General features: G+C 25.1%; 1 protein-coding gene across 1 annotated transcript; it reads left to right on the top strand.

Moving 5' to 3' along the window:
- The first annotated feature begins 689 nt into the window (after nt 1-689).
- LOC126904130 (proton-coupled folate transporter-like) lies at nt 690-8,126 on the top strand. The gene is made up of 7 exons (XM_050682870.1): nt 690-1,158; nt 1,706-2,426; nt 5,123-5,224; nt 6,581-6,718; nt 6,800-6,883; nt 6,967-7,123; nt 7,959-8,126. Exons 1-7 carry the CDS (start codon nt 1,054-1,056, stop codon nt 8,023-8,025), a joined length of 1,374 nt encoding a protein of 457 aa, XP_050538827.1. The 5' UTR covers nt 690-1,053; the 3' UTR covers nt 8,026-8,126.
- The last annotated feature ends 6,306 nt before the right edge of the window (nt 8,127-14,432 follow it).

Genomic DNA, 14,432 nt, shown 5'->3' with positions numbered 1-14,432 from the left:
TCATAAATAATTAACAAAATTTAAAAATATTTAAATAAAACTTCAAATACTTTCTAGTATTTAAATATGGTTTTGTAAATTCATTCAAGTTAAAATTTTGCTACGGATTGAACTTGAAACTTAAAAAAAAAAAAAAAAATTACAGAGAACTGAATTTTATATGATAAACAATTAAATGCAAACTATTTTTACTAAGTGTCTTTATTTCTATCTCATTTATCATCTTTATTTAACTTAGAAAATATTAAAATAGTAAATCTCTATGTATATATGCAGAATGATTAATCTTAATCTTTGACTACTAAATTTCCTCTAAAACAAATAAAAATTTTAAACAAAAATTTTGTTTAGTATTATTTACTTACATATTTTGGAGTGGTTAAATATTTTATAGATCTAACCTTTATTCTTCATAAGTGTACCAAATTGTTTTTTTTAAATTTTAACTTACGCATTTAACTGGTTCATATAATATACAATTACCCAATTAAGAAAATTCTTTAAAAAAACGAAATTATTTTCGTTCAAAAATAAATGAACCACTCAAAAATTAGAAATAAATACTACTTAAATAAGCCGAAAAAAGTTTCTAAATTTTTTTTATTTTAGAAGAAGTCTAGTAGTTAACTAATAAATCAATTATCCTATATTTACACATTTAAATAACATAATTTAGGAAAGCAGTATCTCTTATTAGCTCATCTATAATACAGCTCTCTATAATTTCTGAACTTTTACTAGTTCAACAATCTTTTTTCACGACAAATAGAAGATAACTTAAGTTTGGGAAATTACGTAATCCGGTACTTGATAATTATTGAATATTCCTTGTGATCTTCATATTAACAGTAGCGTGTCAGTTGTGTGACTTACAGTCACACAATAACGGTTTGTTTGTATGCGATAAATTATACTAGAGACCAATTTTAATTATATGTATTTTTCATTAAATTAAAACACTTAATACAATTTTTTTATTAGAAATGTTTAAAAAATAAACGAAAAGTCCACTACATTTTTGCATTAAAATAAATTTATCTAATTAAAAAAGTTATGAATTTAATTTTTTTTTTATATTCTCGGCCAAAATGGACCCAAAATATTACTGTAGAACCTATGGTATTTTTATATTTTATAACATTAGCTATATCAGGAATGGTAAGTAAAAATTATTGCTGCATTGTTATTATAGATTATTACAAAATTGATAAATTAATCCAAAATTGCATATTACTTAGTTGATTCTACGATGCTAGAAAAAATTTTTTATACTAAAAATACAAATTTAATATAAGTTGCTTTGTAAAAACTTAATACCGTGTGTACCTATGTAACAGATCTTACTGACTACTCTTAGAACTTTTAGTATCAAAAATGTAGAACATTTTATTTACTATTGAATAAAAAATTGTTTAAGGTTATATAAAAAAATAATGTTTCATTAATTAGCACTCCAAAAATGTTATTCTAGTTGTGCCACTGTACAACAATTACAAATCAACACAATTCTATTGTAAAAAAGATATTTACAAAACTATTACTATTAGTATACCGACGATCTAATGATCGTATTAAAATAAGTATCAGTTATCTAATCGGTCATTTTTAAAATTTAACATCTAAACTCTTACAAAAAGTAGTTCAAGGATTCCAGTATTCTTCAAACTTTCTGACAATATATATAGTAATCGTGGTTGAGTTACAGGTAGGGACAAATTTGATATACAGAAAAAGCTGCGATGAAACAGCCACTGATCAACCGAACCTGGAATTACCATGTCCGAACAAAACATATGCTTTGACATCAGTCGCAAATATAAATACTTGGAAACTTACCATTCAAGAAGCCGTACCAATAGTCTTTCTTCTCTTTGCCGGTCCATGGAGCGATAGTCATGGGCGGCGGAGAAGACCGCTCATGTTCATACCCATCATTGGTCAGCTTGTCATAGACATTTTTAATCTCATTTCTGTATACTATTGGAGGTGGCCCCCGTCTGTAGCTGCTATTTTCGCATGTTTTTTGACTGGTATAACTGGGTCCAGAAACTGTTTTGTAGTCGGGGTGATTTCGTATATTTCTGATATCACTGAAGTAGAAAATCGAACACAACGAATTGGAATACTCATTTCATTGTATCTAATAGCTTCTCCCATTGGAGATTTCGTAGCTGGATTCTTAAATGTTTCCATAGGGTTTTACGGTATTTTTCTTGTTTGTATAATTTTAAATATATCAGCACTGATTTTCGGATTGATACTGGTAAAAAATACATCAATTGACTATGAAAAAGTTTCGTTTTGGAAAAGTATAAATCCTAAAATAATTATAAATACTATGGAAGTACTAATCAAAAAAAGGCCAAAGAAAAACATGTTAGTATACATGGTTATTGTATCACCTCTTATTTTGGGACCACTTCAAGGTAAGTAAATTAGTCTCTCAAGAATTAAGAACAACATTTTCGTATATAATCTATATTTGCATGACTTTTGATTCACTAGAAAAGCAATTTTTTTAACAATAGTTAGGATGGGTAAGTATAGAACTAAAAAATTAACAACGCAAATTTTAATTAAGTAGGTGTCTTTAACAATATTTTTGCACGTCGATATTGTTTCGATATTTTGGATATTTTATTGCAGTTTTAAAATATATTGAAAACGAAAAAAATCCCTTCTTTTTGTAAATATGACAAAAACCTATAATTAACATTCTTGAAATCGGCAATTTTCGATATTGTTTAATCTTTTATTACCTAAAACTATCATAATATTTTTAAAAATGAATGAATAAAATTAATTTTTTTTGTAATAATATTAAGTATTTCACTTTTATAAATTATACAGTGTGTTCAGTAAGTCAGGAAACGGGTTTCTATTGTTCTCATTGTTACAAACAATGAGAACAATAGAAANTATACAGGGTGTTCAGTAAGTCAGGAAACGGGTTTCTATTGTTCTCATTGTTACAAACAATGAGAACAATAGAAACCCGTTTCCTGACTTACTGAACACCCTGTATAATTATAAAATAATAAACTATAATATATTTAATTATATTTAGGAAAACATTTCTAAAAATCTGAATACTTACTTAATATAATTACTTATAATGATTACTTAGTAATCTACCAATTACAAATAAGGAGTTTTACAGGTCAGATATACTTTATTTTATTATTAATAAAGATTAAAGATTCTAAGAAAAATGGAAAAAATACAGTATCTAAGTATTAATTGTTTTTATATACCGTATAAATGAAAATTACATCATAAGTTCGATTCAGTCCTATTATAATAGAATTGAATCATAGATAGTTTTGATAATTATCAAAACTACCCACCCCACTTTGTTGTCCAGTATCATAAAACAATAACAAACATAAGACAACATTAGTTAAGCTATCTTTATCGGTTACGATTACTGTAATTATGTATTCCAAATCCAATATATTTTATAGATAACATTGACTACAATGACTAGAATCTACATAATGTTGATTTTCAGAATACATGATTCAACTTTTAAATAGATATAATTGGTCTATGTATAATTTAAAATAATCTTAAAATTATATTTTTGGCAAGCTAAATCAAATCGATGTCGCAAATTTATATAAAAACACTACTAATATTGAAATTATATCGATATTCAATAATCGTTGTGGATCATTAATATTTAATATAAATGTAAATGGGCAGTTTTATACTCCATTTATAGGGTATTCAATATTTGCAAATAACAGCTTTATGTTGAAACGTTATTATTCAAAAATTAAGACGATAACTAATTAAATGATATAAATAAATATATGATTTATTAAGATAGCTATCTTGGAAATTCAATATAATATAGTAATGTTTTGCATTTTATTCTATAAGTATGTGATTAGCACTAATGATGGTATCATTGTTACCGAAATAGGTGTATTTTTTTTATTTACGGATATTTTAGTATTTTTCTTATGGCTATTTGAGTTTAATATTTTAAATACATTTTTAATTTTAAGAAATATTAATTTAATAAATTTTAATTACTTAAAAGTATCTGTGTGTTTAATTCGAAGTATTGAATATTATTTTCGACTTCTTCGTCAAAAACCGTTAGACGTTTTATACCCGTGTTATCAAATACTTTCTATTTACTTGCTGATTTAACCGATTAATCACTTGTCTTTTGGGAGGCAACTTGATATGGCGTTCAAATGTAAATTGATTTATTTATTTTGTTAAGACTTAGCTCAATAAAATTAGATTGAGCTAGCAGTTCTCATCTGACAATTGAATTTTTCCGTGTGTGCAAACGTTTTTTATTAACTTCCCATCCAAAACTATGTTAAAAAGTTTTGCTTCAAAAATAAATTTTGTTAGAAATTCAAATAAGCAAACGTAAATAAATGAAAATTATTGAATTTACTATAAAATAAATTTTTAATATAATGCGCCAAGTATTGAAAATAAATATAATTATCAGTCATCATCACAGGGGTTGTGCAAAAAGTAATTGAGCTTTTTTGAAAAATAAAATCGTAGAGCATAACAAACTTGAACACTAACTAATTAATTAAAAAAAGGAAAAGTACTCCAGATTACGGAATAATACGCTGGTCAGGGAACCTGTCCGATGACCATATGATGACAAGAACACTAAAAATCCAGATTTTTTGATTTCTTCAATATTTGTCTAAAATTTGCATAAATCAAACAAACTAATCATAATATGTTATATTTAACTTTCTAAGATTGATTTTTTTTTATAACTTCAGAAATTCTGAAGTAACTTGAAAGCTCATAGTAATACATTTAGAATGAAATACTTAATTTTAATTAATACAACATGACTTAAAATTTTAAATCACAATATATCAATTGATACGTCATTATTTCTCTTTAAATTAATTTTAAATAAAAATAAATAGTGAGCCTACAGCCTCAAACACCTTAACATAATAAAAGTAGTCTTAAATTTTCAGAGCCTAATTTAACTGTTTTAATAGTTTTTAAATGTAAAAAATTTAAAAAAAGCAATTATTTTTATTTAAAAGCTTAACTTTGGAGTCTGATCTAAATTACTGCAAAAATTAATAATTACATTAAATTTAAATTGATAACTTAACAGGAGAGTTCTCGATACTTTATTTACTCGTAATCCACAAGTTTGGTTGGCAAGAAGAAGATTATAGTATCTATGCTGCCTACAGAATGGTAATTATGCTAATAGGTAATAATCTTTAAAGTAATTTCTGATAAATCAAATAGTAAATATAATAGTAAAAATATATTAATAAAAAAAATGACGTTTTATTTTTTAATTTATAAATATTGAATAAAATGACCTATTGAATCTCATAATTTTAGTATCCCTAAAATTTGAACTCAAATAGTATCAATGACTCATGTATTCAATATTACTTTAAAATAAAATAATAAGTATTGGTTTTGGGGTTGACGACATTGTGATGACGTAAGGCCTTGTACCCACCGTCTCGAAATGGGTTCTTGTATACCCAGTGGTTTAACTGGAAAAAACTAGAAGGAGGGACTATAGTCTCTAAAATATGAGTCCTCAAACTACAACGAATTGTCTCCCCTCAAAGACAAAAATTATATTTATCATAATAAGCAAATATACTTACTTAGTAAAAAAACATTATCTCAAAAAGAAATATATTAGTAACTACCAGGGCCGTAGCAACTAATTATTGCGCCCGGGACAACATTTTAAAATGCGCCCTTATAGGACTATAAATTATATTAATAAATTAAACCTAAAAAAAATGTTCAAATTACAATAAACGTTGTGTTTTTTACCTCTTTATATTTATTTTATAAATATTTGTTATTTTATTTTATTAACTACATTTTTAATGCTAATAATTTTATTAATAAATCTGTAACTTTTTAAAATAAAATTATAAAAAAAATTATAAGTAACATATTAATATTTAGCACGTAATGTGTAAAGAAACACAACTATATTTAATAATAATTTTAAATATTATCAAATTAAAATTTCTCTAACTTTTTTCCCAGTAAAGTCTTCAATAAGTTGGTCTGTATCCAAAGTATTTACCAACTTATGTTCGATAGATAAAATAGCCAAATCAGATATTCCATCTTGTTCCATTGTCGATCTTAAATAGTTTTTAATAAGTTTTAACTTATCGAACGATCTTTCACATGTCGCATAGTTATTAGCAAAGTCAAAAATATACGTAAATCTAATTTTACGTTTGGATACTCAGCACTTAAGGAGTATATTGTAATTAATAAAAGTAGATCAAAGATACAACGACTCTTAAGTAGGGTAAAAGAGATAATGCTTGAGATTTAAATTCTTTTATTTCAAAAATAAAATCGAAAGTATTTTATAAAATAAAATTTATTATGTTAAGGGCGAAATATCTGTAGATATTTAATGATTTTAATTATTTCTAATGTAGCTAGTTGTACAATATATATATATAGAGAGTATTCAGTAAGTAAGGAAACAGGTCAATTGTTACAAACAATGAGAACAATAGGAACCCGTTCCCTTACTTACTGAACACTATTATATTGGTTTTATGTATTTTAGGAACTAGTACAGCAATTTGGATGTTTAGTATAAAACTTAAACTCCACGATTCTATTATAGGAGTAATTAGTAGCAGTCTTACTTTAGTTGCAACAATTGGATACATTTTGATCATAAGTCCTTGGCAATTTTACGCAAGTAATAAATAACAAAAATATTAACAATCAGATCATTATTTTAATATCATGTTTAATGCATGTTTATTATTATATGTTTAAGTACCACTCATCGACATTTTTCATGGCGCTGGATATTCAGTTAGTATTTCAATAGCTTCTAAACTTGTCGAAAACACAGAATTAGGTAAATTGTAATTTTGAAATATTTACAAATACATTTTAAATAGTAACTATTTACTATTCATTGAATAACTAATAATATTTTAGCACAATTAAGTTCTGTTCGTGGAATTATGGAAACTTTACTTCCAGTCATTATATTTCCATTATACAATCAAGTGTACCAATTAACCTTTGAAGCAATACCGGGTGCTGTTTTCTTTTTATCATTTTTGCTAACGATACCTGTTACAATTATATTTTGGTAAAGTATACATAATCAACACAATTATGACAATGACTTCTTTGTCTGAAAGCAGATCATACTAAAAATTTCATTATATACAGCTAAATTAAAAATGTAGTTGGGAGAACGATTTAAAAAAAATAAAAATTTATTGGAAAATTATCAGGTAGAGCCGTCTAAATCGGACCATCTCCATATACCTATAGGTATATATATACTACAACTGTGTACCTATACATCGTCAGTCATATTATACTCTGTTACAACTAAAAGTTCAAAATGGTAGAAATTAGAGGATATAAATCTTCCCTACATCATTTAATAGGAAAATGTTGTAGACATTTGAAAGAGACTTAAGAACCATAATAATTCTCTCAATTGCCTTTATTAAATCATTATAACGTAAATAGAATATACACATTGTTACGGTGGACGCATGTATGACGTTCAGAGATAGAGTCGTACGGTCGCGAACATTCCAGTTAGCGACCACTTGTCGCGTTGGTTGAGCGATCTCACGTTAAGCCAGTTCTATGCGCAGTGCATGCAACGGAAGATCGCCAAACGCCAATGTTTGGCACCGTGTGTCGTTATCGCGACGTTCCTAGACATTTCCTCCAAACTTTAAATTCGTCGCAACAAGGACACTTTCTCTGATAACTTTAAGGAAAGATTTTCGACAGCCTTTTGTACAGTGTTAATCCGTGTATATTACTTTTTATTTTCTAATTGTACGTTGTTTAATATGTAGTTTTCTTTATTTACCTGTTATGTTTAATAATCGGCTTTTGTTTTTCGTTATGTCCTGTTTGTATCAAAATTTTACTGGTGAATAAGTATTTCATTTTTTTAGGTATTCGTACAAGATTGACAAAGACTGCATCAACGTGTACGCTGTGAACTCTATAGAAAAATCTTAAGTTAAGTTACTCATTTTAAATGAATAATTAACTCTATAATAAACAACATATGTGTTTTATTATATTGTTTGTATTGTACAAAATATACAGGTGGAACATCACATAGGTTTTTAATTACTGTCAAATAAATTTAAGCTACTTATAAATTATGTATAATTAACGATTTGACCAAAAAGTTAGTTTAATGAAATCTCTTTCTTAAGCCGGATTCCCACGACTGGCGTACTTGCCAAATATTTGTCACTTGTGTATACTTGTCAAGTCGTCGGAACACTACTTGTACAATTATTGGTCACTTGTCAGTTTCCCGCGGATTGTCGGTAAATGTAACACAAGTCAAAGGAATTAATGGCTTGACAAGTTTACACTTGTAGTTCACTAGTGCACACTTGTGTACTTGTCAAATACTTATCCAATATTTGATTTTAGGGTGGCTATCGGTAACACAATTTTTTCTTCCCCACTCACCTATATTTGTGCAGTACAGCGGTGGTTTATGTTGGCCTAATTAGTTAATTTAATTTAATAGATAAGTAAAACTATTTTATAGTATAATTGTAAATATAATTTAATAGTTAAGGTTGATTACATAATGTATTAATTATATAACTTATTAATTTATGAATATTAAATATAAAATGAATATTATTGGATAGTTTAATATTTTACTAAAATGTTTATAATTGTAAAATTCTGTTTCATTTTTGCAAGTAAAAAATTATATACGGTGCGTAGCTGAAACACTATTAGTTTTACTCTGTCGTATTTTTTTCTTTAATTTTTAGGGAAACTAACCTCCTCAAATTTGCTTTAATTGCTATTGTTGTTGGATACCGAAAACAAGATTAATACAATTTAGTACTGAAAAATATTTTATAGTAATAGCATTTTCTATTTTATAAAGTTATATTAGAACTATGTGTGTGAAAATAGTTTTATTTCAAATTTCGATGGCTATAATTAAATAAAAATGAATTAATCGGCCAATTTTTTGTTTTTGCAACCAACACTGCTCATAGAAATTAAGTAAACTCATAACTCTTGACGTTTATATCAGTAAGTAACACCTGTGAGTAATCATAATAAGAATGCAAGCGAAAAATGAATATAGGTAGTAAATAAATAAAAGGCTTTACTAGAAATGCCAAATTACTAAAAAAAGTAGATAAGTGTATTAATGATATAAATTGAATGCATTTCGCTATTAGAACTCTATTTTGAAATGGTGGCTGTTCAATTGTTTGAAGGAAGTTTAATAAAACCTTCATCTAATTTTACGGTAACATATTTTTACATTTTTTTTTTTTGTATTTTTTTTTCAATTAATTGTTTGTACTTTAAATACTCTCCACACATAATTATGTATGAAGCATAGATAGCCATTTTATCATTATCACTAGCCATTTTAATTAACTTAAGGTTGATTAGATAAATAAAAACTAAAAATTATAGTTAAAGTTAAAAAACTATTTTAACTAAAAAAAAAATAATCTAAAAAGTATAAAAACTAACAATACTAAAAAATGTATTTTAAATCACTCACTGAAACGTCCAAACACTGCAACGCAAATAAAGCAAATGATACACGACTTAATATTTTTCAGGTCCCACCCCCAATACAATTATTTGACATTTGATCCAGTCGTAGGAATAGTATACTTGGCTTTTATTTATTACTTGTACAAGTGTACAAGTACTGGTATACTTGTCAAGTATACCAGTCATGGGAACGCTCCACTTGTTAATAATTGGATGATTTGGCAAGTATACAATTATTGGTGTACTTGGCAAGTACACCAGTCGTGGGAATCTGGCTTTATAATGCACACAATGTAAATAAATTCTATTTATATATATTACATGTATTAAATTGCATAATGTGACTAAGGTTGAGTTTTTAAGAAATCACCATATCCTGGATCAATTTATAAGGTCTTAATATGTCAAAAATATTAATTCAGACGAAAATTTATATTTTGTATTGAAAATCAAATATTCTAACAAAAAATATTTATGGCAAATCAAAAAAGAAAATGTGTTTTTTATTTATTTCTATAAATAAAATTCTTAAAATTTCTATTATTATAAAACTTTTGAATTTCTATATTATAAACACAGATTATATAATCTGTTTTATTTTTTTACAAGTACAACAACAATAAATTGGAAATTAAAAAACCTTTGATTGAAAAATGTAATACATCGAGGCGCATAAAAATGAATTATGAAATAAAAATAGATATAAATAACATTATATTCATTTATTTACCAGTTAATTAAATGAATATTAACCAGTCTATTAAAAGCGTAAATGTTAACTCTTATGATAATTATCATAGTTTGATAATTATAATTTGATAAATATGATTTCAAAAATAAATATGACATAAATATAGCTAAAACAAATGAGAATAAACATTTGATCATTTTATCCTAATTCTTAAAAAAAAAAAAATTTATCCTGTATATTATACTATTAAAGAAGTTATTGATTAAAAAATATGTTATATAAGCAACTTTGGCACTATATTTAATTATACAGAATGATTTTTTTATCATAACCCACTCAATTACTTACAAAATAATATAATTTAAACATTTTTTTTTTATTAACTTTAGTTACACATTATTCTTGAATTATTAACTATTTAATACTTTTTAAGTTCATCCCTTATGCCTTGTAAGGGTGTCTTCTTTGTTTTTTTAAATGGGAACACATATTTTGTGTTTAAAATGTTTGAGTTTTTGATTTAATAGTAAATGGTAAAGATATTCGCAGGTGCACAACATTTTTATTATCAATGGTTGTTTGTTACATTGTTGTGAGTTTATAAATACACTAACTGACAATACAGAAAGTATATCTATTTATAGTCATAATTGATAATAAACAATCCGTATCTGTGACAACGACATCATAAAAAACAAATTAGCTACCTGTATTTGTAATCCCTTGGGCATTATACATGTATATTAACTCAAAAATTTAAAACTTTAAATTTTTATATCTAATAAAAAAATTAAGTTATACTAAAAATTTAAGTACCATTTACTATTAAATTAAAAACTTAAACATTTTAAACATAATATATATGTTCCCATTTTAAAAAAACAGAGAAGACACCCTTATAAGGCATAAGGGATGAACTTAAAAAGTATTAAATAGTTAATAATTCAAGAATAATGCGTAACTAAAGTTAGTAAAAAAAAAAAATGTTTAAATTATATTATTCTGTAAGTAATTGAGTGGATTATGATAACAAAATCATCTTGTATATTTAGTAGAGATGATTAAAAAATAAAATACTGTACAGAAAAAATAAAATACCTTAGTAATGTTAAATGATTTATGGAAATCGGAGAACTTAAGTGTTTAATTTCCTAAAGTTCAAAACCAGAGTTTTAACGTTCCTAAAATTTACTACATATCTCTCATTTGGGTAAATCCATATCAAATCATCCAAAGTCGTTGCGCGACCACTTTATTTTATTTTTGAAATTTTATACACAAGTTTTCTAGTATATAAGAAAAAATTTAAAAAATTTTACGAAAATTTATTTATGACTTATCAAAAGTTTTAAATTATGAAATACTTGTAATTCGTAAAAATATTTACGAATTTAAAAAAATATTATATTAAATTTTTGTTTGATTTTTCTAGGATATTATTCAAAATTATTTTAAATGAGAAGAATATAAGGTATATTCTTCACTTAAATAATGATTTGTTGAATGTACTGCAATTTAATTACGATAACGTCTCTTTCAACTTTTGTATATACACAATATAATCTAGAAATCACATTACACTAATAGAAATCTTTATATTTATCTTCAGATAAACGATTAATTTTATTATGTTTATCACTTTTATATCGTTACCTATTTTACCCATTTGCTCTCTATAAAGGTAGAATTCTAAATAAATAATTTTAACTTGTATGCTGAGTATAGATGTACTTTATTTAGTTGGTCTTAAATATAATTTTGCTATCAATTTTATAGTACTACATTATTATAAAAGTAATGATGAAATCAAATGTAAGAGTTTATGTATTATAAGTGATCACTTAGAACATATTACAGAAATATTTTACTTGTTTCAAAAATATTTTATTAAAGATTTAATCAGCACATACCCTTCTGTAAAAAAAAATCTATACTTAAGCGATGGTACGGTTAGCCAAAAAAAAATTTTAAAAATTGTATTAATATTTCTTATCACGATGAAGATTTTGATATTGGAGCTGAATTGAATTTTTTTGCTTCGTGCCACGGAAAAAATGCTAGTGATGGTGTAGGTGGTACTACAAAAAGGCTAGTCACCAAATATAGTTTACAATGTGTTAATAAAAATCATATTTTAACTCCAAAAGCTATGTATGATTATTGTGAAGAAAACATAAAAGGAATAAAAATTTTTTTTTTGTTCCATCAAGTGAAGTACAAGAAAATAAAAAATTATTAGAAACTAGATTTGTACAAGCGTAAACAATACCCGGCAAAAGACAAATACACCGTATAGTACCACTACAAAAAAAATTGATTAGATGTTTTAAAATATCAAATTCAACCATATTTCAAGACATTAAATGTTCTAAGTGATAATCACAACTGTTTAATATATTTTTTCTCATTCTTTTCATATATTATTGTATTTTTATTTTTATTAATTATAAATATAAATACATCTATAATTTATATATTTTTTTAATTGATCATTAATACATTTTTCATATACTTCATATTGAGGAATTTATTTATATATATATATTAGGGTGGTCCTTATTTTTCAACTTCATAAATTCAGAGTCATGGGCTCAAAATTTCGTTAGGTTCACTGAAAAAATGAAACTGATAAAATTTGAGTACAATAAGTCAACCCCTTCATGTGCCTCAAAGGGGTTGAAGTTCTTCAAAAATGGGGTGGATTTTCTTTTTTTGAATGTACGCTCTTTATTTTTGAAGTTTCGCCAAAAACACGAAGAAAAATTTTTATAAAACTCAATTTGAACAAAAAATAAGGTAATATATAATTTTTTTGTAAGATTAATATTTTTTCGTAAAAATAAGAAAAATCAGTTTCATTTAATTTTTTTTTAAAAAAAAGACAGTTTTCAGTTATACTTTTCCAGTGTCTTAAATTTTAATTGTACAGAAGTAATATTAATCACCGTGATATCTTCTATAAAAAAGGTTATTTGAGTTTTTTTCGAATTATGAATCCTTTCCAAATAAAAATTTAAAACAACTACGAAAGCGTGTTTTTTTTTTTTAAATTTTTTTTGCATGTATGTTTTTTTGTTTATAAATTAACAAATTTTTTTAGTTATATTAAATAAAAAAAAAAAAACAAGAAACACAATAAAATAATAATTGTTTATCACAATAATAGTTTTTCTAATTTGAATATTTTTTTCATCCGTATAGTAAGTTGTTGTTTTATAAGAACCATAGAAAAATTGTTTCGGAATATTTGTGTGGGCTGCGCGTAATAGATCAAACCCATCCACTTTATAGACACCCTAAAATTAATAATTTTTAAATAAATTATTTTATAATAATAATTTGTGACTTATTCTTACTGGTTTAAAGGGACAATCGGTAAATTTGTGCTTTGATACAAACTCATTCCATATATTTCCTAATAAAAATTTCATACTTGAACATGCACCTTTACTTTTGTAAGTGAATGCATTAGCTATCCATCCTCCAATTTTCGACCAAACGGCCATGTTAATATTAAACTTTAAATTTAAAGAAAACTTTATATTTATATACAGGGTGGCCCACCACTCACTGACAACTTAAATAACTTTTGATCCAGTTAATATTTTTAGCTGATTTTTTTTTTAAATAATAGTTATACGTTAGGTCTATAGCTATATCTCAATAATTAATTTTTTTACATTTTATTAAAAATATTAATTATTTTTAAATTTTAAATAAAAAGTAAAAAAAAAATCTAAGATAGCTATTTTGTAGAGTAGAATTTAAGAAAAATTTTAGTAAAAAAATATCTTATTAATAATGCTCGAATGTTTATGACTTTGCATATTTTTTTCGCGCAATATGAATTAATCCCAAGTATGATTTAAATTTGATTCATGAAGTCTAGATTACATTATTAGATTGTTTATTATTAATCTGATAGTATTTAGTTAAAATTGTATTTTTTCATTTAATTTATGTTAAACTAAGAAATTATTGTATTTATTCTATCGCATTATGTTAAAGGTTTTTTTTTACCCGTTTATAATTTAAAAAACCCAGCACAGGGGGGTCGCGACACAGTTGTGACGTGGTATAGTTGGATCAAGTATAATGATATCTGACAGTGATTAAAATCACTATCAAAAATAAACGCTTCGATGCAAATCTTTAGATAGTGTTTAATTTTAAAAAA

This window comes from Daktulosphaira vitifoliae, unplaced genomic scaffold (genome assembly GCF_025091365.1).
Source record: "Daktulosphaira vitifoliae isolate Bord-2020 unplaced genomic scaffold, ASM2509136v1 Scaffold_4, whole genome shotgun sequence".
Lineage (NCBI taxonomy): Eukaryota > Metazoa > Arthropoda > Insecta > Hemiptera > Phylloxeridae > Daktulosphaira > Daktulosphaira vitifoliae.
Note: the sequence above shows the minus strand (reverse complement) of the source record. Positions and strands in the feature narration are given on the sequence as shown.